Source organism: Mastacembelus armatus, chromosome 14 (genome assembly GCF_900324485.2).
Source record: "Mastacembelus armatus chromosome 14, fMasArm1.2, whole genome shotgun sequence".
Taxonomy (NCBI): domain Eukaryota; kingdom Metazoa; phylum Chordata; class Actinopteri; order Synbranchiformes; family Mastacembelidae; genus Mastacembelus; species Mastacembelus armatus.
Window position 1 is genome coordinate 23,475,086 of NC_046646.1, and position 24,750 is coordinate 23,499,835.

General features: G+C 43.2%; 1 protein-coding gene across 4 annotated transcripts in view; it reads left to right on the forward strand.

Annotated features, from left to right (window-relative positions):
* The window catches only part of sgcd (sarcoglycan, delta (dystrophin-associated glycoprotein)), a 101,684-nt gene extending 80,044 nt beyond the window's left edge, over positions 1 to 21,640 (forward strand). For all 4 annotated transcript variants that reach the window (XM_026329017.2, XM_026329016.2, XM_026329020.1 and 1 more), the window contains 3 exons: positions 8,298 to 8,370; positions 16,439 to 16,562; positions 21,023 to 21,640. In XM_026329017.2, the coding sequence (XP_026184802.1) occupies positions 8,298 to 8,370; positions 16,439 to 16,562; positions 21,023 to 21,208 (383 nt within the window). In that variant the 3' untranslated portion in view covers positions 21,209 to 21,640. The remainder of the gene's footprint in view (positions 1 to 8,297; positions 8,371 to 16,438; positions 16,563 to 21,022) is intronic.
* The last annotated feature ends 3,110 nt before the right edge of the window (positions 21,641 to 24,750 follow it).

The window sequence follows — 24,750 nt, forward strand, 5'->3', positions numbered from 1 at the left end:
ACTTCAAACTATTCACCCACTTCAGTTTCATCACAGTTCAGGGGATGAACTCAAACAGGGCGGATCGGCGTAGATCTAACTGCAGACTATACATGGACTTGGAGCAGCCAGAGCGTTTGAGACCCATAAAAATATTGAACAACAAATCCATGTTGTTAGGGAGATGTCCCTGTCGTCCAAATTATAATTTACAAACCATATAAACCTCGACTTGAAGGGAGCGCTGTGTGTAGTGAACATTTATGAAGATTACACCACCAGGTCCAAAGTGTGTTGGTGCCCCACACATGAAAACAATATGTGACCTGGCTGCAGGGACTTGGTCCCATTTGGCCACAGGAGTGTTATCGCGGTCGAACACTGATGCTGGGTGAAAAGACCTGACTCTCAGTTCATCCCAGAGGTGTTGGATGGGGTTAAGGCCAGGACTCTTTGCTGGCCTGTCTAGTCTCACATTACACACCAAACTGAAAAACTGTTGTTTATGGACCCAAGAGCATTGTCATGTTGAGGCAGCAAAGGGACAAACACAACCTGTTTTCACAAACAATACTAAAATCACATATGTTTGGTCATACTCTGGACGCCTACAGTGTCTCATAGAAATTACACTCTTTATTATTTTCCGTGCTAAACAACCTAAACCTGCTTGTGTGGCAGATGAGAAAGGACACGTCAGTCGGCTGCAGCTGTGTTCGTTCTCATCAAATGTTTTTGCTGCCAGCAGTCAGACACCAGTGTGTTATTTTCAGGTTGCACGAAGGGCAAAATGACTGAACTGAAATGAGCTTGAAATACCCACAGAGATGTGCGCACCCTGCCATGCTAATCAACTGGGCCCGGCGCTCTTCAAGTCCTCGGCCCCAGCAGGCCTATTTGCAAAGGAATATCAAACATCCTGCTCACTATCATTCTTTCCAATTAGAGGCTCAGGACTTCATTACTGCCGCCCCCCAGGCTGCAGGCGTCCAACACTTACAGACAGACAGACAGGCAGGCAGGCGGACACGAAGGTTCAGGCTGTTATCTATCTTCTCCAATCCAAGCTGAAGATTGAAGGATGTTACCCACTGTGTGCACAGCAGCATCATCTGTCTCATGTTACTTTGTGGATTGCTTGTCTCTTTGTTTCTTTGTCCTGTGAGAGTGGAGACGGTTTTTATTGAACCGAGTGTGATCACATGATCACATTTTCAGTGGGAGTGCATGTACTTTACCGCGTCTGTGCTGGTGTCCTTCCATATTAATGCCATGTTTCTATGACTCCCACATAGTGAATAATCAAAACATCAGGTATCAGGAGGAGTTTTGCTGAGCGTGTAGTTCCCTCAGTTCCCGTCAGTCTCTCTGTCTCGTGCTCATGATGACGGGGAGCGGCTGAGTGCAGACATTTTCCTCACAGAGTCACTTTAATCATCTTTGTCCCTGGTAGCTGACTGATTACTGCTGCTCAGCTCATATGTCTGAACTAGTGCGACGACGATGGTGATGGTGATGATGATGATGATGATGATGATGATGATGACTGTGTGTGAAGGAGAGTGAGACAAGAATGGATAAGTGACATTCTTTGGCTCTTGGTAAGCCACCCAGTCCTTCCTCCTCCTTGCTGCAGTAAACTGGTCCCTGTCAGTCTTTTACTGTCACACCTGATGCTGCTGGATGAATTTTCTTGCTGCATTGAACTTTATATGTTGAACTTTACTGCTGGAGAGACGGTCGGACTGGGTTGATGCTGTTGGTTGTACTGCACCTGATGTGTAGCAGTTTCAGCTGCAATACCACTGGGATTACTTACATTTGCTCTATAACAGGTGGGATTTACACCTGCACCTGTCGCTGGTTTTATTAGTTTCAGCTGTGACGTGGTTAATGATTTTAGGCTTCACCGGTCAAAAAGGTTTTTCATAAGAATAAATAATAAAGGTATTTACCTGCTAGTCCTTCTTTTCTTAAAAACTCTTACTAAAAAACAAGAAGGATGAGGCCAATTAAAAGTCCAAATGTCCAGACCGAAGACACAGTGAGGTCTGAGCACGAGCAGCTTAATGTCAGTGAGTCCTGCACAGATGTGGGGTCAGATAATCTGTCATCACAGCATCACATGGCAGCCTGTGGAGAACAAGGACCAGACGAGCTTAAAGACAAAAGCCGTCTCTGATCTTCACAGTTTCATCAGGGCCCAGGTTTTAGCCCTCATCTCCATCTAGTCTCGACAAACCTCCCTCTCCGACTGCTCTGTAATCTTCCAGCCCAGCAGCAGTGGCTCTAAAATGTGCATATGCTGTTGCTTTTGTGTTACCCTCCACAGGATGACAGCCCGTCAGTCGGTGCAGGCTGGGACGGATGTTGCATCTGACATTGTGTGGATGGCTGCTGTGTCGGCGATGCCACACCGGCATTGTTAAAGTGTCTCTCACTTTCTTAGAGATCCCTGTCGGTCTCACCTGTCACTCTGCCACCAGCGTCTACATGCTCTGTCAGCATATTTAGGCAGGAAAAGAAAGAAAGAGCAGAAGTTGGGGAGTGATATGACCCAGGCTAAATGATTTATATTCACCTGCGGTGTAGCAGGAATTGTCAGTGGCTTGTCACGTCTTTCCTAGCAGGCTGTAATCCGCCAGCTGCATACTGTACGTGACAAATCAAACTGGAGTTGAGCAAGAGAAATCCGTCTGTCACCAGGCTGCCATAGTTGGCTTCTCTTCCTCCTCTTTTTCTTTTTTCTGGTCATTTCCTTTCTGTTCTCTGTCAGTTTCAGCATATCCCTGTTTTCTCCCATGTTGACGTCCCTTCACAGTCTTTACTTTCTTGAATCTGTCGGATGCACGCGTTACTTGACAGGCTAAACTTGCTGCTGTGGTGGAGAATTGCCCCTTTTAATAAAAGCTGCTGATTTCCTTATAGCGTTCAGAGGAGAAAGGGCAAGGTGTCTCAGCAGGGAGTGCTGGCTATTTATTAGAAAGGGCTGGCTGGCTACACCTCCAGTCTGACTGAAATACTAAAAGAGGGAATATTATATACTCTGCAGCAGAGAAAATGAGAGCAAGCAAATGATGGAATGAGAGAGGGAGCTAATAGAGTGCAGGGAGAGCAAAGTATTAAGCAGCTGAATATTAAACCTCTGGTGCTGCAGGGTTTTGGGAGGCAGGTCTCCTCGGGATGTTATATACTGACCTCCAGGAGTTTGCAGTTTTGTTGGGATTAGTATGCCTCATCATCACAAGTGCACAGTTTTGCTTTTGCTGTGGAAAAAGTGTAGAGTCCCTGCAAGAGAACTCCATGTTCCAGCTGTAATATAGATTCATGAGTTGGTTTTAGCTGCACTAGGAGCCCTAACACCAGCTTGACTGGCAGCTGAACTGATCTCGGACACACAACTGGATTTCCATAAAGCTTCGCACGGGCGCAGTCAGATATGTCATCGCACGCAGGTCAAACCTTACATTAAAAACATTAAATGTCGGTGCATGCGTCCTCAGTTTTAATCTCAGCAAGTGGAAATATATGCAAACTCAAGACTAACATAGTGTCATTATGCTAATATAGTAAATGTGACATTCTTTTTAAATACAAATAGGGTAACAAGCTAAATGTTACCATGCTATAAGCACATTAGCAAATGAATAAGCTACAGGTCATATACAGTATTAAACATTGTTAGTTTGCTTCACAATGTGCTAAACGCTAAACATCAAGTAATAAAATCCAATATTCATGCTGAATTAACATCCAGGTGCCGTTTGATTTGGGTTTGATTTCCCCATTATCAGAAAAATCCTGACATGTATTGACTCACTGGTGGTAACTAATAATAGCTAATAAACAATTTCTCCAACTGGAATTTATGGACGTTCATACAAGGAGGAATCAGGAAAAATCCATTACAGAAGGTACAATGCTCCAATAAGTTATTTTAATAACTATGAATATTAAACTTTAATATCCTACTCCCTTTTCTTAATTTCAACAACAGGAAATCATGTGCTAGGGGTTCTCTAAGTTCTCTAAGTCATCCCAGGAAGTGTCGGCAGTCGGCAGCTGTAGTTAAGGCAGACTGAAGAAAAGGGGGCACGCCATGACACCACGGTTACAACACTTCACTAAATCACTACACGAAACACCGAACATCACAAAGTTGGTTTTATCTCACGGTGTGAGAGCAGACTTTCCTCTGACAGGGTGACACCAGGTTTCATGCAGGTAGAGATCCAGACCAGATCAGAGGGATTTTACACATTGAGTTGACAGTTCCAGCTGGTAGTTACTGTGTTTTAGCTCAGCAATGGGAAATTACCTCATTTGAAACCATCTATTTTGTGATTCTACTTAATGTCTCGCTCAGACAGACACGTGTTTTCATTGAGATATATGCAGGATGCACGTGTGGAGCCTTAAGAACGAAAACACGTTAAGACAAATGCAGAGCTCTGGTTTTCGTTTATTGTTGCTCATGTGGTCACTGAAGTTTTCTCCTGCAGGGAGTTTCTTCTCTGCCTCGTCTGTCTCTGTATTTCATCACCTCTGAGATACTTCAGGCCGACTACATGTACCGTGTACAAGGATGCACATGGACACACAGCTGCCCACACACACACACACACACACACACACACACACACACACACACGTTAATCTTTAATGCCATCATTTATATTCACGTGACCCCTTCTGGTCAGTATTGTGCATCCCAAGCTGAGCCGGTAACAATAAGAATGACTGTAATAATAAATGTAAACACATAAACGGGCAATAAAGAATGGGTTTAATTGAATTTTAAAAATTATAAAATCCGGACTATACATTTCACAGGACAGAGAAGGTGGAGGTTAAACTAACTAAACTCAGCTAATTGAATCATTTCTCTAATAGATTTCATATCAGTTCAGCACAGTGTTGTGTTTTGTACTTAATTACAATAACAGAACATTCTTCATGTGCCAGGACTTTGGACTGTGGTGGCTGAGATACAAGGCTGCCAACACTACAGACCCAATGAATTATTTATCACTGAAATGTGCTATAATATGCTAAACAGCCCATAATGGGAGCGCACGTGAACGCACACTAACTTTACAACCACATCTCCTTCTTAGCTTTAAAACAGATCGTGGCTTTGGTTAAAATGTTTTCACTGTTTTCATCAGGGTTGCAATAATAAATATGTGGTTAAAGGTGTTGAACAGTAATTTAATCTTTCTCCAACATGCACAAAAAAACACAGTTTGAAAATACTGTGCAACATATACCTGAACTCTGTTTTTGGTGAACTGGTATTGCAGATGGTTGGTTCAGGTACGGGATCAGGGCAGGTTTTAATGGAGACCAGGCTCACCCACTGCACATACACACTGTGTGTTTTTTAAGTGTGTGTACTTTTACAGCTGTGTAGGAGGATGGATAATTAAAAGACACTGCTGATGGTCGTAGTAACCTGCTGTACAATATGGACGTAAACCTTTAGAATCATAAACTGTCCAGCCGACTCTTGTTTCTGTCCTGAATTTACCATAAAATTAAAACTTTCTAAACACATTTTAAATGCAAAGCAGAACCAGCTGCTTCCCCCTTTTAAAGCTAAAGTGTACAAATACATATATATATGTATTTGTACTGTATTACTACAAAAACAATTCCTACACACTGCAGACTGTGAAATCATCTCTCTGTTTGAACTATATGGGTGATAAAATGGTGGTTTGAATAAAATAAAATGACAGTTGTTTTATCCTTTAAAGTAGTGAGTTAAGGCAGAGTGACAGCCAGGACGCAAAGTAAAAAGCTTTTTGTTCTTTTTATTCTGGCTGAGGGCTGGGATTTCTAACGTGGGGCTGGTGTTTTATCTTCACTCACTTTACTGCAGGAAAGAGGCAGTGACATGCACCGAGGCTTCCACTTCACTTTACATCCTCCTCTTTGTACGCTCGCTCTCACTGAGCAGCACGCATTTAAATGTCACCAGAGCTTTCATGAGCTGCTGGATATGGAGAGTTCTCTTCCTTTTGTAACCCATCAGTTTTGTTACGCTGCTCAGGAAATTTAGGTGGAATTGAATCTTTCAAATTCAGATTTAGAAAAGTTATAGCACTTCTTTCCTAACTCTGTGTTATTACTGATGCAAATTTTTAAAGCTCACGGTGCTGAGTCTGAGCTTGTCACCACATCCAAACAAAACTTCAGATTCTAATCTGCAGGGTTTGGTTCATGTGATGGAAAAAAAGCAGAATAAACGTGTCCCCACCTGTAGCTGTCGTTAAGGGTGAGCCGGAGCACCACGCTGCGTAAAGATTTTATTTTTTGACAGGTTGAGCTGTGTTATGGAGGCAGGAAGCACAACCATTAAACCAGGTTTAACTGAAAAACACTCAAAACAGGCCCGAGTTGTGCTGGTGCAGCTGCTTCTGTCCAGGTGGCTTCAACATAAATGAAAGGAAGCTGCTTTTTGCAGGTGTAGGCTGCACGGAGGAACAGAAGAGATGTTCTTCTGAGAACCACAGGTAAAATAAACTCTGCAGAAGCTGTGAGTTCTGAGCCTCCAGTTACTGCACGACTCTAATTCTGTCCCATATTTCACTCAGCAGATGCTGTTTTCTGTGTTTTAAATTTCAATCCAAACGTGATTTTACAGTCCTGTAATGGAGCTGCTGAAGGTTTGATGTGTTGGGTGAGAGTGTGGGACATCCCCGTACACACACACACACACACACACACACACATCACTCTGAAGTGAGTGTAAACACCAACAACTATTCTATTTGTTTGCTAGTAAAATTTAAACGTGAGAAGTGTAGACTCCCAGCAGGGCCTCAGACTGTGTCAATGCATTTAGTCACGGCTATTGATCTGCGCCCGGTGCTTTGTGTATTTGATGTACCCGAGTGCTTCGGTTTACTCGAGCTGGGCTGCTCCATCGGCACTACAGTCAATCAGAGCCTCGGGATACGGCGCCGGCCAAGTATTTCTGTGTACGCCTGTACTTCATCACAATCAGGTGACGGAATATAAGTCACACTGTACTTCAGGTGACAGAGAAGTTTCTTATTACTGTTGCTGCTTGGTTACATTTAATATATCAAGCCAGACTAAATGTGTATAGAGCTGCTGAACCTGTGAGGTTGTAATGCTCATCACACACTATGGGATAAAATCAGTTTTTATCTTTGTCTTTATTCTGCAGCATTTACCACTGACGCTTGTTTTTAGCTCTTCAGCTGATTAAGGATATTAGCATCTAAAGGTGCTAACGTGCTAATCCTGAAATGCGTCTTAATGATTTTGATGCAAAGAAGTTGGTAATTAGCATCTGAGCTTTAGCATAACACACCAGATGTGTGAGGCGTCATGTACTTCTGCAATTGACAAAACACCTCAGCTGTTTGAAGTTGTAAATCACCTGAAGTGCCCACACACCAGCTGCATCTCAGCAGCAGATCATATATCGATGCATCATGTGGCAGCGTGTCACAATGCAGAGCGCCGCCTGACAGATTTGTTGCTCTATTACTGTGTCTGTCTCTATTATTCTGGATTCCTGTACTTTATAGCTTTGCAACTTCACTGTTTTCTGTTTCTGTTTTTGTTCTTTGGTATTCTGATGCTGCTGTTCTTCTCTACTCTGGGTCCAAGCAGTGCGGTTGCATGTGTGTCCAAGCTGCACTCACTTCCTTCCCCTTATCCGAAGTAAAAGGTCCAAGGCTGAACATAAATAAAAGAAAAATATTCTGGGTGATTTAAAAGAACTTTAGCTCATTAGCATATTAGCAGCGAAGTGTTTGTCTGACTTTTGATCCTGATTGGTTGAAATGTTGAGTGAGTGGAAAAACATGGCACTGGCCCACAGGTTGGTCCAGACAAACTGGACCCATCACACTCACCGTTGTCCTGTTGCTTCTTATTTTCAACCCTTATTGAGCGTCGCTTCACCGCCTGCAGGAGGTGGTGAATCAAAACACCAGACAGCAAACGATTGGCTGGCACAATAATCAGAGCACATTATTGAGTGCTCCCACTCTCTGTAGCTGCCATAGCTTTAAAATCCTTTTTGTTCCTTCATGTTAAAATCACATTTCTGCTTTGAGAACATCCTGATAATCTTCCGTCAGGGTCCTCTTCCCTCTCAGATGTGTGCAAGTCCATGTTATAAGTGAGGCGAGGAGAGCTGAGGGCCAGCGTGCATGCTGGGTAGAGCCGTATAGATCGGCAGAGTCCCAGAGATTATGTCCATTGATCAGACGGGAGGGGTTTGTGGTTTCAGTTGATGGCGGCCTCCTCTCTGATGTTGTGTTCTGTGATTTCAGGGGCCGAAGGAGCCGTGTTCAGCAAATCGGTGGAGACGCCGCACGTCAGGGCCGAGCCGTTCAAAGAGCTCCGGTGAGTCGCTGTCTGTTTTCATCGCAGCACGCAACAAATACATGAGCAGATGTCTGAGACAGGAGGTCACGCTAAAGTTGTGCTGCAGAAATACAGCAGCACGAAATTCATACCAACAAACTAATCATGCAGAATCTTTCTATTTCCAGTTTGTACTGCTCAGTTTTTATATCTGTGTAGAGCATAAATGATTATTTCATCAAGGGATAATTACCATCAATTTAATTTTCAAGTCAACCTGCCAAAACTTTCTGGTTCCAGATTCTCAAATGTGCAAAATCTGCTGGTGTTTTAGTCTTTGACGACAATAAACTGAGGATTTTAGAAGGTGGATTCAATCAGCCAAACTTTCAGCATTTTCTAATATATGTTTAGTTGATTAATGAAGGAAACAATCAACAGATTAATCAGAATGAAACTGTTCCTCAGTTGCAAGTTGTGGCGTGATTTTTTTTTTTTTTTTACACAAAACAACATAAGAAATGTGATTTGTAAGAAAAACCAAAATACAAATGGAAGAATAGAATATGTTTTTTTTTAAGGCTCCTGTTGCAGAATATGGAAAGAGGAAATGGAAACTTATACAAATATCAGCTCAACCCGCTGAAATGACATTTTACCTCTGGGAAACGCAGGTATCAGATCTTTTAATTTAGATCAGCCTTCTTCATTCACACTTTATTGGCAGCAGTTAAAAATATTGCGGGAAAATTAAAAGATGCAGGTGAAGTCCCTTTACAGGAGCTGCCTGATCACAGTGGCCCAGATCGTTTCACAACACGTCCAGTCCAGTGTGAAGATTCAAGCAGCCAATTATCTACTCGATTTTCAGGGTTATTGCTATTATTATTGATGATGATGTTGTTTATATTGAATATTAGTAATCAGGTCTGATACTTTATGTATTTATTGGCCATTGTCCTTAAAAAGGAAATGATCATCACAGCTTTTAGTCACTAGATCATTTTTACAATAAGGTTTTATGCATTTTTTTAAATTGTGTTGGATTTGATCTGTTTTATCTTGACGCCACAACATTTTACTCACATGGGACCATTAAAGATTTCGCCAAATTTAAATTGAATGGGTATAAAAGCCCTTTACCATAGGACATTAGCCCCCCTGTCCAGTACTGTCTGCAGGAACCATTACCAGTGAGGTGCCGGGTGATCTCACAGATCAATGGATGCCTCATCCTGCCTCATCTCCCTCTGGCTCAGCCAGTCCCCACACAGCCTCCACATCTACACTCAGATCCTCATCAGAGTCAACAAACATCAGAGCATCAGATTCTGTCGAGGGGAAATGAGCGGGAGACTCATACGATGAGAGGGAGGACCGAAGAGAAGAGATTTGGCTGCAAAGGCTCCAAAAGAAACAAGGGAAACAGGAAGTGATGAGGAGGCGGGAAAAGAAGCAGCGTTGGCAAAAACACTTTGATGGCCTGCAGTAATTTTAAGTCGTTCTTGGACTATTTTGCCTTTGTTTTCCAGGTGGAGGGTGAAGGTCTTAGTCTGATACTGTCTTCTGTACCTGGACTTCTAAGTTCAGAACTACTGGGGTCTGAACTTGCTGTACTGACTTTACTGCACTTGATGTTTTGGGGAGACTGTTCCTTTATTAATTCATTACATCTTTTAAAAACACAACACAGTTTTTAAAAAACATTTTTGAGATACATCTGTCACAAAAAAGGGGGCGTGCAGAGCGAAACGATCATTTCTTATTTTCTGTTGTCTATTGAGTAAAGTTCTTACTGGGCAGCCATGAGCTTTACCCCCATTAGATCAGCAGACGCCCAACAAACATAACGAGACCAAGCCTTGAGAAAAATCCATAAAACCACAGTTTGATTTGTTTGCTCTTCAGTTCGACACCGTCTCGTTTGTGTTCGTACAAAGAGGCAGTGGGTGCTAGTGCGTCAGGGTGGACAGGTGTCACAGGTTTGTGACTTTGTATCCTCAGTCATGTACATGTCCCGTCCTTATGTGTGTGTGTGTGTGTGTGAGAGAACAGGCAGTGCTGTCTCCTCGGTGTAAACATGTTGTTTATCATCTTACTCCTGTTTGTGCTGTCGGATGTGATGACAGTCAGTCAGAGCAGAAGAGCGAGAGAGAGAGAGAGGGAGAGAGAGAGGGAGGGATGGTGACTGTTGGGGGTGTGGGGGTGTTTATGACAGGACAAAAAAATGAGAGACAGAAGAAGAAAAACAGGACAGGAGAAGTAGAGTGTGACAGCGAGCGAGTGGGCGGGTGGAGGAACAAGGCTGAGAGGAGAGTGATCTGAAACAGAAAGACTGAATTCATATTTGTCTGATTCACTGTGATCTGAACTTTGAAACAATGCAGAGGAGAGTATGACGGGAATTAAAGGTTGGATAGGGAGGGACTTTGATGACAAACACCTAATAACAGTATTTCAGCGCCGTGTGTTTTGTGATGACTGGCTCATCAATCACTGCTGCTTTCCTTCCAAAAGCATCATTTCAAACAATAAAAAAAGGCGAACAAAAGTCTCACAGATCATCTCTGAGCGACGCTCCGCAGCCCCTCATCATGTGATTGTCCGTACAATTTGACAGTCGGAGTTTACGGCGCTGTTCTTTCTCCTTTCTCTTCCCTCGTGTTTATGCATCTTTGGTGACAACCAGCCAATTGAGAATGAAATATGGCCCGAACTATCCAATTATGTCAGGAAAAGGGAGCGAGCTCGTTGGAGCATGGCTAAAATCTAATCTGACTCTAATCTCTCCCAACCCCTTGGCAGGTAGCAATCGAGGAATCAAATCCTATTTTGGGATATCGTATTAACCCCCCACCCTCCACACACACACACACACACACCCCTCAGCTGTCAGTGCTCTGTCGAAACCAAAACCGTCAAACCCACAACTGTGGTAATGTCTTGTCATCAGGACGTGTCCTTGATTCAGACCAACGTCTTTGTGAACACAAAGTCACAGCATGAGTGAATTAGACAGATAAAGGGGTTTATACGCAGCAAAACCACGGGAAGTGGATCTGAGACGAGAAGGACAAAAAAAGCAGCAGTGAGAAGAATTGGGAGGTTTATTTTTTTTCTCAGTTGAAATGTGATGGGAAGTGTCTCGTGTCCTGCAGCAGCTCAGAAGTTCTCATAGAGGATCTGATAGGTCTGATAGAGGCACATTAAACTCTGAGAGACTCAATGTCCTCAGGCTGGTCCCACCAGACTCTCTGCGTGTGTGGACGGTTCCTCAGCTCCCTGCAGTCTTCGCTCTGCACTTGGACATTACGGTGCTGAGATTGAAACTGCACTGCCTGACGGATATGCACAGCAGGAGGCTAAGTTCAATATCATCCAACACAAAGTGCAAAACGTGGACATGCTATTACAGTTTTCATCTCGTATTTGTTTTGTTTTTGCAGTTTTCCACCTGTTGTTGTTGCTGTAGGACACTTTGGCCTTGATGGCCAGCTGAATTGACTGTTACCATGCTGTTGACTGGGTCTTATCCTCATACATCAGTCCTAAACACAGATCCTATTATTGTTGTTATTGTTCATTATGGTAATGTGTCAATACAACAAAGATCTATGGGGTGAAAACACTCGACCAAACCTTCCAGTCGGAGAGTAGGGACCCAGTGAGCCATAGCTATGGTCTGATTAAGAAGTGATGACAGCTAATGAACAGTCCAGTCAGGTGTGGCAGCTCTACTTTAGGTGAGAAAGCTCATTTCTAGTGTCAGAACTGGTTCAGACCTGTGGATCCAAACCAGATCTTCTCCTAAAGGCCTTATTTTCATGTTACTGTGCGTCTGTGCCTCCATAATTTTGAATCTTTGGTGGTGAAATGTAGAGTTAGGACAGGATTTATTTTTGAGCTCAAGCCCCTGTCTGATGATGTTCAGGGGTTAATGATCAGAGAAGAAGCCATGACACTCAGACCAACCTGACCACTGTGCGATTGCGCCTCAAGCTTTTTCCTTTCTCCTCATTATCCTTTTCTGTCCCTCTTCTCGTCTCTCCCTCCCTTCTCCATCTCTGCTCTTGTTTCAACTGTCGCCCTCTCCAATCTCCTCTCCTCTCACACTTTGCCCTCATTTGCACTTTTCTCATCTTTTCCCCGACTCATCTCCTCCTCATCTTACCTCAGTTTCCTGTCTCCTCCTTCTCACGGCATCATCTGATCCTCTCTGTCCCTCATCACTTTGTCTTCTCCTGCTCTGTAACTCATTTCTTCCTGTTTTCTATTCATCTCTGACCCTAAATTTCACTCTAGGGGCCATAATTGGCCAGTTCAGTTCAAAACAAAACAGCAAATCTGCAGCAACCAGAAGAATCCAGGTCCTGAAATCATGATAAAATGAACAAAATGAAAATTAAGGAAATATTCTCGCTCGTCTTTGTTTCACCCTCTTCTTTTACCCTTTTCCTTCCCGTTCTGTCCTCTCAAATGTCACAGCTGCTCGTTTCTTTTCCTTCTCCCTCCCCATCCTCCACACCTCCACCTTACACTGGTCTCAGTAATTGAGAGGCTGGTCTGTTCCCCAGCAGACTGTTCAGGTCATCCGCCGGGCCGTTCGCCGCGCTCTGCGAAGCAATCAGCTGCGCCCGTATCAGCTGAGATTGCCATTTAACCTCTGATTTGCTGTGTAGCACGACGGCGGCCGGTCTCGACTCTCCATAGCTTATATATTTATTACACCAAACTGTTCTGCCCACTGTGGTGGTGGCAGATCATTTAAAGAAGCCGCCACCGCCAAGGACAAAGGAGTCACACCTAAAGCAAAGAGAAAGTACAAAAGCCGCCCACAGGTTTCAGACTGTGCACGTTTTCACTTTCTGTCATGTCAGAAACCTCCAGTCATTTCCATCGTTATCTGAAGGTGCTCGATATGAGGAGGAAGTGAGAAAACTTATTAACCTTTGATCCCAGCTGTAGATATGAAGCGCTGCCAAAAAAAATACAGAGAGAGAAAGGATAAAATGGCGTACAAAAGAAGAATAGAAAACAACAAAGACAAGAACAAGATGAAATTTATTGATTGCTGTGGGGAAATGAGGTTGTGGCAGCCATAAAAGTCAAATGTGATATCAGGGAAATAAAGATAAAACTAAAAAACAAGAGAAAAATAGACTGCAGGCTGTAATAGAAATACAGGTAGATGGAAGGTGGAAGTAAATGAATATACAACAATAGCATATAATATACAACACGGTACATGTTGTTTATGCTGATGGTTTCTTTGTCAGATCTAGATTCCTGTGACAAATGAAAAAAACTCTTCATATAAGAATGAGGACTGAAAATAAGGGAAATGGAAGAACATGAACTCACAGGAGCAGTGAGGAGGAAATGAATAAGGAAGAAACCATGGAAGAGAAATATTTTATTGAACGACTGCCTAACTGGGAAAACAGGGAGGATGAGAGCAGAGGGAGGCGTTTGGAAGGACTGATGGAGTCATTTTCCCTTCAACAGACACTGAAAACCTCAGACCTGAAAACCTCACATCTGAAAACCTCAGACCTGAAAACCTCAGACCTGAAAACCTCACATCTGAAAACCTCAGACCTGAAAACCTCAGACCTGAAAACCTCAGACCTGAAAACCTCACATCTGAAAACCTCACACCTGAAAACCTCAGACCTGAAAACCTCACATCTGAAAACCTCAGACCTGAAAACCTCACATCTGAAAACCTCAGACCTGAAAACCTCAGACCTGAAAACCTCAGACCTGAAAACCTCAGACCTGAAAACCTCACATCTGAAAACCTCAGACCTGAAAACCTCAGACCTGAAAACCTCACATCTGAAAACCTCAGACCTGAAAACCTCAGACCTGAAAACCTCAGACCTGAAAACCTCACATCTGAAAACCTCAGACCTGAAAACCTCAGACCTGAAAACCTCAGACCTTAGCTACCCCGCACCTTTTTCTGCAGACGTCCGAACAACACAGACCCAAATTAAACGCAAAACGTAACATACGGGTTTGATTGAGGCCTCATGTGCTTCACAGAAGCTTGCTATGTCAATCTTTATTGAATAAACAGGGAAATCAACCGTAAAACGAACCAGATTAAAACTTTTCATGAGGAGGACGATGGTTTTATGGATTTACTCAGGGACAATACGTCTTTTGGACTAAAAACATGGATGCACTATGTTCCCTGGATTCTAACGAAAGAAAGGATAATGCAACACTTGATGTTTCAGTACACGTATGAACTAACATTACAGGAAAGGTAAGGACTGGCGTTTTCCCAACATCTGTACTCTTGTTCAACATTAAGAAACTGTAGTCCCTGTGATAATTCAGTCCTAAATTGCTTTGTACCATTTGAATCATGAGACTTTCTGCTTTCATATGATATATAGTTTGTCGGACTTTATTCATATTTGATGCCCTTTAGTAATACATCTGGAAATACAATTTTGGTCCCAGGGCTGGGACCGGGGTAACTAGGAACCTCAGACCTGAAAACCTCAGACTTTAAAACCTCAGAGTGCATCTGAATTTGAAGAACCTTCCTCGTCTTCATTTTGACCCAAGTAGATTTTGTTTTTTGTTTTGTTTTGTTTTGATGAGGTTGGTCTTGATCTTGCACAATCACCAGTCCTGACATTTTATCCACAACCCTTTGTTTTCCACTTTTTGTCTTGAGTCTGGTGGTTCACCTTCTTTATCCTGCTGGTCCACTTCCTCCTGCCTGATCACCTTTACCTGGCAAAACTGCAGCAGGTTGTGATGGATGGGGGTGCAGCACATAGTCTCACATCTCTCTGTCAAGTCACAGCAGCAGATCTGACATAATGACCGTTTCCCATGTGGTGGAGTCTGAGTGTAAAGGCCTGGTCACGTCACATAGTGGCAGTGGAAAAACTGATTAGATTAAAATTAATCAAATTTAATTGAGCACTTTTTTTAAAATAGCTTTACCAGAAAGACCGAACGCTGCTGAAAATGAAACAACCAATGGCATTAAGCATTACATGATCTGTATTTAATTAACCACCGTATTACACATGCAGTAATTAATATGTGGCATGACTTATTGCTGTGGGCAAAGAGCAAGAAGTGTAATGCATCAAAGACGAAAGTTTTAATTTGGAGACCCGCTGCTCTGTGCTGGTTGGTGGCTGCTGTGCGTTATGGGATCATCGGCTTCAGCCTGACGTTAAGCAGGAACATAGAGGATCACACCAAGTGCTGTTGTTTTAGTGCTGAACCCAAGGTTTAGTTAGTTCGCCGCCGCAACGACCACGACCTTCGTCCTCTGGGGATTTCAAGTCTCCACCTGGGTGATGTTTTCACTAAAAAACCTGCCAGGAGCAAATTCCAAAAATGACACCAGGGAACTGTAGGAGATTACATCTGTTGCTCTTGTTCTGATATTCTTGCCTCATTCTTCCTTCATTACTTTCAGTGATGAAACTTGTAAAACTGTGACTCTTTCACCTCCTTTTCCATTTTTTCTGCTGCTGTGACATTTAGACTATTTCAGCGATCTGCAGAGGTTTGGAGATGGGTTTTGTTCCTGTTCTTAACTCGTGTTATCCCCTTTTTTACGCCGATCATTTTCTTAAGTAAAACACAAACATGAACTGAAGGAATCAATGACCAGTGTTTGTTAAAGTCTGAGCCCATATTAAAAAATAACAAGGCTGGCTGATTAGCAGCAAATATAAACTGTTGGTTCTTAAATATTTAGTCAAAGTGTGTATAAGCTGTGACAACATGTCGTTATTCACTTTGGATGGTGCAAAACACAACGTCTTCCTTTTAACTCAGTTTTGGTCTCCACCACTTTACACACAACTTCTACTGAATATGATTCTGTCCATATATAAACATATTAATTGAAGTGCTGACAGTTTTTTAAAACAGATCAGTGTAACAACCTAATAAACAGGCTGTTGGACAGAGATCAAATCTGAAATTTAACTTCTCACTGAGGATGAAGAAGAAAACAAACTGTGGGCGTACTCAGAGCTTAAACGTCTTATTTTGTGTTTGTGTCTTGCTCAGTGGAGGCAGTGATCACTAACAGAGCTGCTCTGTCTGCATATGTTCCCAGGCTGGAGTCTCCCACTCGCTCCCTGCTGATGGAGGCTCCCAAAGGCATCCAGATCCTGGCGGAGGCTGGAGACATACAGGCCATCTGCAGGAACGAGCTGCGACTGGAGTCCAAAGACGGAGAGGTGCGTCAGCCAAGAGCACACAACACAAGCCTGACCCAGCCAGTCAGACTGAACAGACACAGATGATGAAGCAAATGGTGGGCAAGTTTATCTGGGAGAGAGAACAGAAGCAAAAATGAAAAACATCCATCATAGTTTCTCCCCCTGCGTTAAAGATACTGCTCAGTTTTCTCATGTGTGCTGGCAACCTGAACCATCAATCACTCTCTTAGAATAGTTCATTTTAACAAATTTATTTATTTTGAAGCAAAGTTCCTCCAAAATAAAACACTCATCACTTTTTCACATCAGGAAATTTGACTTGTTGGAAGGAAATCTGTGTTTTCCTACTGAGATATATCAGAATCTCTTTTTTTGAAACTAACATTTCCATGATTCAATCTTCTGTGTAAACAAGAGGCAATTAACACCGACAGCTTTGGAGCTGTTTCCAAATCAAACCCTTCATTAAGTTATTTCACAGTGATAACACACTGAGATAAAAATATCCTGTTTTACTAAAACAATGAACTTCTGAAATGGGTTTCTTTGTTCCATGAAGTCCTGTAACTTCAAACATGCACAAAATAAAACCTCCCACTCAGTGTACTGGCAAGATGAGATATGAACTTTTCACAGACTGGCCAGTCAGTCAATTCAGTGTTTCTCCTGTCCAAACAACAGTCAGCCATGGACCAGCTCTCTGCTGTTGGCCGTCCACCAGAGTCTGTTCCAGCCTGAGCAGAGCAGCAGAAACACAGAAAGCAGAACTTGATTGTTTTTATTTCTTCTTCCAATCCTCCATTCATTGCTGATTCCTCGCTGAGCCGTTCACATGCTCACCTTAACAACTTTTGTCCCTCCATCTTCTTTAACTTTGCTTATTTACCATCTCTTTTGCATATTTGCTCGCTGCTCGTCCTCGTGCTGCTTCTTCTCTTCTTTCATCTGCTCCTAAATTCCTCCAACCGTCCCTCGATTCGTTACACACATCAGTCCTCACATTCATCACGGTCGGCTGCGCTGATAAAAGGATTTCCCTCCTTAGGTTGCACCAGTCGTGTCATGTCAGATCTGTTAAAATCAGGGGAGGAGGATTAGGAAGAAGAAAGTGTTTAAAAGTTTCCCACAAAAAACAGTTTCCTACATTAAGAGAGCCTGCTGATATGAGAGAGAGGCAGTTTTTTAAGAAGGTGCCCTTGGATTCAGTTTGCACCAATTAGAAGTAGCCACAGGAGTGGTCTGCAGCCATGCCTGCACCGCCGCTTCTCCACAGTTGTCATGGGTGCGTGGTTGGAAATGAGGCAGCAAATAGACTTAGACTTGCCCTAATGCTCTCCCTTACCCTGACAACTGGAGGCAACAACATGCTTTTTCCAGAACCTGAGCAATGGTGTTTTTCCTCCTTCTGAAACCTAGTGTGGACTTACACACATCTGCAGGACCGTGTGTATGTTCAGCTGCTGACACAGGTAGAAAAGCTCAGGTGTGTTTCAGCCGTTTTAACTGCACAGGCTCTGAGCAAATCCCAGATGACCAACACTCAGTACTGTGCCTGAATGCATCCTCTCTGTACATGGCTGTAGACCCACATTGCTGCTGTTGTTGTTTCATTACACAACCTGTCCGGAGGTTGTTTTGGCTGTAGTGAGACGGGGGGTGGGGGGGGGGGTCACCAGGCAGGAGAAAAGTCCTGCTTAAGGCCCGGGTCAGACCATGATGTGTGTTTGTATTTCAGTTCAGTGTTCGGCTGCGTAAAAAGTTTGTTAGTGTTTGTTGTTTGCAAAAGAAACGGAAGGAAACTGAACTTTTTATCGCTTTCAGGTTATATTACGAGCAGCTGTCATCTCACTGGTTCCACACTGAAAGCTTCGTTTATTTATGTATTAGTCACTGGCATAATCAGGAGCACATTTGCATTTACCCCCACAGGCATTTTCTGAGCTTTCTTTTCTTTTCTGCAGCAACTAACATGAAACTTTGCAACGACTGGGGACATAAAATAAAAAGAAGAAAAACAGTTTGAATGAATTTGGACAATCACTCTAGTTTGCTGTGAAAATGTTTTTAAAAAATGACCCTGTAATGACCCCACTGTAATGGCCTGCCAAGTCCGTATGTAGCCTCCGCTTTACACACATACACACACACACACACACTTGCACACAGGTTTTCTGTTTTGCGGCGTCCAGCCCTCGTGGTGAAAGATTTGTTCAGCAGCAGCTGTCGGAGGAAGTCAGCTGAGACGCAGCTTTAAAAGTGTTCCAGGTCATTTGGTGGTGATGCCTCCCCGAGGTGCCTGGTAATGACTCCTTTACCTTTTTTATGGCTGGAGGGGCCCCCTCCCCTCGGCCAGTGGAACACCAGTCCTGTACGAGCCCCCCGAGCCTGGGGAGAAAGGGGGGCAGACGTACGGGGTTCAGGCAGTGGTGGTTTGTGCCTGTGCAGACGGAGAAAGACTTTTCCAGTCAGTGTGGGGCTGAGGGGAGGGACATGGACGTGTCTGTGCTGGGATTTTACTTTCAGACTGACCTGGAATCAGCAGCTTTTGTGTCTCTGATTTAGTTTTTGTTCTTTGTTTTGTTTGTCAGCTGGGCAGAGTTTTAATTAGTCTGTTTTTTGTCAGCACGTTGTGTGAAACACAAAAGTTTGGTTATGGGTCAACAGACCACAGTAATTCTCTCACACTTTTATTTGAAGTGAAGCACAGTGCTGAACAGTTACAGTCTGATTGTAGATGCATCTCATGTGTCATCTCTGCAGCCGTGAAAATATTTGCATATTCTCGTTTAGAGGAGGCCGGAAGAATGGCAGGTAGTTAATCATTTGTTCTGGTCTAACAGTGAATTAATGGAAGGCTTTTCATTTAACACCGGGAACCAGGTTGAGACGAGTAGGTTGAACCATAGATGACTGACAGATCTTCACTCTGACATGGACCTTTTTATACCTGATTGGACCAATGCGCAAATCCTCCAAAAGAAAAGATGGCGGCCAATCTGGAAACTTTATATTTCTTCATCAGAGAATCTGTTTCTGAATCAGCTTTGGATAAAACAGACACACAGCTGTACTGCGCTTTATTTTTCATCCTCATGTTTCCAGTTTTTTTTAAGGAGTTTTGATGAAGTTAACGAAGCCTCGTTTGCTAACTAGCCTGTGTGGTAGTGTCTGAAAGCTAATCCTGCACTTTATGTTCTGGCTATTGGAGGCTCGAAGGGACTGACTTGACCTGTACCTTCTCCGTCTCCTGTGCAGTGACACACTCAGCATGTCCTGCAACAGGTGTGGATGGAAGTATCTCCAATACACAACCACCAGAGAAATCAGACAGGCCAACATTTTGCCATTGAGAGTGGGTTTTAATATCACACAGCATTCTCTGTGAGCTGCAGTGTGCAGGACTGAGGCGTTAAGTGCCACAGACACTATTTGTGCAAGTCCAATTTTGTGAGGCAGAAGTCCTGGGAAGAAAAATATAAGTTAAGCTAAGAAGAGCAGGTGAAGAGATTTGCTCTGAGAGCAATTACAAGGCGAGAAGAGAGGCATGATTCAGCCGGAGTCAGCTGAGGTAAAGATGAAAGGGGAAAGAAGGGTTTTTAACCACATATAAAAAAAAAGTGGCTCTTCTGCTCTGAATGAAAAGTGGGAATCGTGAATATACAGAAGTCAGATATTCTGCTCGGTACGTGAGCACTTAGAGGCAGGATGTTCAGATGCAGACGTTTATTGAAGGCAAAGATGAGCGAAGATGTAGCTGGGTCTCTGCCAGGTGTTACACATCCTGACCATTGACAGCAGAGTCCTGTCCAGCTGGTCTCGGTCCAAACACGGTAATTCACAGTCCACATGCAAGAAACCCCACTTAGCGTAGAAGTTTCATTGAAACAGCCTGTGGGGCTGGAGTTTATCAATCTATTCATGCTCACCCCATCGCAGGTCATGCACTGGTTTATGTTTTCCCATGACATGTTTCATGCATGTGCATAGAAAATCTCTTTGAAACAGGCACCTGTTGTGGTTCATGTGCAGCCAAGGCTTGTTGCCCCGCACATAGAGGTCCATCCAGAGTCCCCCCCCCCCCCGTTTATATCACTGGAATATAGCAGCTCAACAATGATCTCAAATTGTTAACCAACTGATCATTAGCTGACTGCTCATTAAATTTTCTGCATATTAAATTCAAATAGAAACACAAACACTTCAGAGCTGTTGGATAATGAAACTGTAGCTTTGCTAAATACATCAAACACATGCAAACAGACGAAAGTGATGAAATCCCACATAACGATGTGTTGATTGATTGAACAGAAGCAATTTTTGCTCGATGTGCATAAATTTAACTGTTGTTTCTTCGTGCTTATGCTTCAAGCAGCCCCCACAGTCCCCACAGTCCCTGCAGTTCCACATTTCCTTCCCTTCTCAGGTCCCAACAGTCTTTCTTTCTCACTATCACTGGCTTTTTGTTCCCCCCACCTCAGATCTCTCTGGACGCTCGGAGGATTCGCCTGATGCGGCTGCCGGAGGGGAAGGCCTCGACCAGCTCCTCGTCCTCCGGGACCAGGCAGACTGTCTACGAGGTTTGCGTTTGCCCCAACGGAAGGCTTTTCCTGTCCCAGGCTGGCACTGGATCCACCTGCCAGATCAGCAACAATGTCTGCCTCTAGGACTGACCCCCACAAGCAGAAATAACCACACAGATTTCCTGAAACAAAGACGGGGAAAAACAGACAGATGTACACACATCACCTGCCTCTAGGACTGATTTACAGACACATACAAAGACTGCCAGAGCGGATGGAAATGTCAACAATCATTGACACTGTACTACAGACACACTGATTATACACCCTACAGTCACAAACACTCAGACTGATATTTAGGCTCAACCGATATGTTTTAAAACTCCAGTACCGAAAATTTTGAACTGAAGCTGTCGACTGCTGATATTTTGTGCCAAAATTTCAGTGCTAAATATATTTTTTCCCTTAATTTTGTATGAGTGCAACAGCCTTTCAGAGCCGAGTTTAGAGCCTCATGTGACACTAAAACTCTCCAGCGAGTGTCGAACACATCCAGAGGACATACAGTACATTAGGCTTTTAAACCGAAAAACAACCGCGACAGTTGACTTTTTCATACAATTTTCTCCAAAAACAAACATCCACCTTGATTGTATTGGGAATATATGACATTTCGTACATACACAGTGTTAATAAAAGGCCAGTGTTCGTCGTATATCATAATTAATAGCGAACACGTATCCAGACGAGCATAAACACACTATAGATATTTTAACACATGAACATGGTGGAAACACACACATGCCTCCTGGTAGAAACCCAGATCAAATCTGCAGAGATTTAAAAGAAGAGACACTGTCTGTTCCCTTCTCCCCAAGAGCATTTCAGTACCAGAATCACTAGGGTGATCACCCACTGCTCCTCACCCTGTTCTCCTCACCCTGTTCTCCTCATCTTCTTTTCCTTCTCCACAGCTGAGATGAAGGATTTTTACTTTTCCTGTTGCTTTTGAGGCGTTTGAAGCCAAACGTGTGAACTAAATAACTGAGCAAGGTCAAACTAAATATAATATAATATATGTGGATTTGCATTAGGAGACTTTAGTGTACGTGCCGCTATGACAATGCTTTAGATGTTATATTTTACCTTTTGTGGGTTTTCTTGGTCAGGTTTTATGAAAATCAGTTGATGCTAAAGTGGAACAGTGGGATCATTTCCAAGTAAACTTTTAAATGATTAAACCAAAACTGGTTTCACTTCGGGATTTGAGCCAAAACTAAGAATTCAAAGTAGAAATCAAATGTTTCTGTTGTTATAGGTCAATATTATCACACTGATTTGTCAGTATCTTCAATGACTGGCAGCTTTGATTGATGCTCTGACACCACGGTTCCACCTTCTATACAGAAAAGCAGAACAAATATCATAAATGTAAGTTCTCCGTCCTCTGGTGGTCACCCTACTTGTTTCTTGTACTGGGACGTTTTTTAAAAAAGGACAAAAAAAAAAACAAACTAATGTGAGCCACTCTATCAAAAGAGGGGAACTGTGCCTGTGCCTTATGTCGATGCACTTGTGGCAAGAAGAAGCACATCACACAGACTTTCTTTGGCATCAGCGAGTAACATGACCTCTGATTTCAGTTCAGTTTTCATCCGAACTCACAACCCCCTCCTTCTGAATGAATGCAAAGACCTTCAGCCACATCTGCCTGTAGCTCCCTCTACTGTCGCTGCCTGACTCTGCAGAAAGGATGTGTCGTTTCCATTTTTACCGCTTCAGTGGGTATTTTTCTCCTCGTGAACAAATATTCTGTGATAACTCTAATATTTAAATGCCAAATGTCCTGTGGAGTAACAGGCGGATCATGGGTCTAGCTGCCACTGCTTAGTGGAAGCCACTTGGCCACAAACATCTGCTTTAGTTATCTACGCTCGTAAAACTAAAGGATGATGGAGACTTTATGGTTCTAAGATTAGATCAGTGCTTAAACATGCATGAACATGTTTTCATTCGAGCCTCTAAAGGGTCTAATGACCCAAACTAACTCCCACCATAAGCCCCTCCTTCCTGCTCTTTGCCCCTCCCATCGCGTCCTGTTTCCTGAAGCTACGACGTGAACTACAGGTGCCTGGTTGGGTCAAAGTGTCCAGTCCAAAGCTAGCGTTAGCTGGCTAAGTAGTAAATGTGTCAGTCCAGTAGACGCTCTGGTTCCTGCTAATGTGACCCAAAGCACTAACGTTACCCAAAGCTCCAGTTCCTCCCAAATCCACATCAGATCCATTCAATCCAATCAGGACCATGCTAGGTGGCTAATGCTACCAAATCAACAGGTTAGCTTTAGATGCTAACACATCCAGAAGGAAGAAGGCCCCATGTGGATCCAGTGTGAGTCCTTTGGCTGCTTTGAACTCTCTCCATGTGAAAAAGCCAAAGCCATGTTAACCCTGGTTGTTGGTCTTTCTTTGTCCCACTCTCTCTGTGCTAAAGAACGCCGCCTCTTGGCTCTGGCAGCCACTGGTTCCCACTTTGAGCTGCAGTGACTCCTCCATGGCTGCTGTTGGAAACCACTACTGGCTTCTTCTGACCTTGGCCAGGTGGCAGAGGGGGCTTGTTGACGGAGCAGACTTTGCCAACACAGGGTAGAGAAGCTGGAATAACAACAGAAGGGCTGTAGGTAGCAGAGAGTCCTTAGTATAGCTGAAAGACACCAGGGCCTGGATCTGGGTACCTGCAGGGACCAGGCTGGATGCAAAACGTTAGTACATGCACCTTTAAGGTTTCTGAAATATTGTCTGTCCAAAATATCTGAAAAGTGACTTTTTAAAACTTTAGTCAAAACCACCAACTGGCCCAGCCCCTCACCTTTTTTAGCAGCCTGTACCTTCACTGAGATAAACATTGCCGCTGATAATCCAGGCAGCAGCAATAAAATATACTTTTTAACAGACATGGTCAAACAGGGTGAGTCCAGCAGTGCCTGCCATGGTATGTAAGCATCAGTCAACTTTTGTATGAGAATAAGCCAAAATCTCAAGTGTTTCCTGAGACATAAAGATCTGAAACCAGATGTTTGTGACCAAGTGGTTTGTGATGCTCAGCAGATTTTTATTCATATCGTGTTTGTTTGAAACGACACGTCCTTTTGAAGGGTCGGGTGTTCCAGCCTTCTTACTGTCAACAGCTTCTGTCGCTGAATATTAAAGGACTTTCAGAAAGATTTCACAACAAATTGAATCTATTTGATGTATTTGTTTTTTGAATAGATGTTACACGAGAGAAATACATCTTTTTATACTTGTATATGTAAATAATGTACACACAGCGGCGTCGGCGCCCATCGGACGGTACGTGCTGACGAAAGAGAAACACTGCTCTTTTGCAGAAATGGAAAATCTTTTTATAATGTCCATCACTATGTGTTTTTATACTAAAAGGGCAAAAACATATGGTAAAGGAAATTCACTGGGTTAGCATGTACAGCGATGTATACAGTGTTTGCCTGTGAAGAACAAGCTGGTTTTGTTTCTATGCCTCCTCCTTCCTGTGCTTGTCTCCCCTGCTGAGCTCAGACATTTCACACAAACACAAACATGGTTTCTTTTTGCTTTGTTATGGTTGTTGTTGCTGCTGCTGCTGTTGTTGTTGTTCTTGTTGTTGTTGTTGTTGTTGTTGTTGTTGTTGTT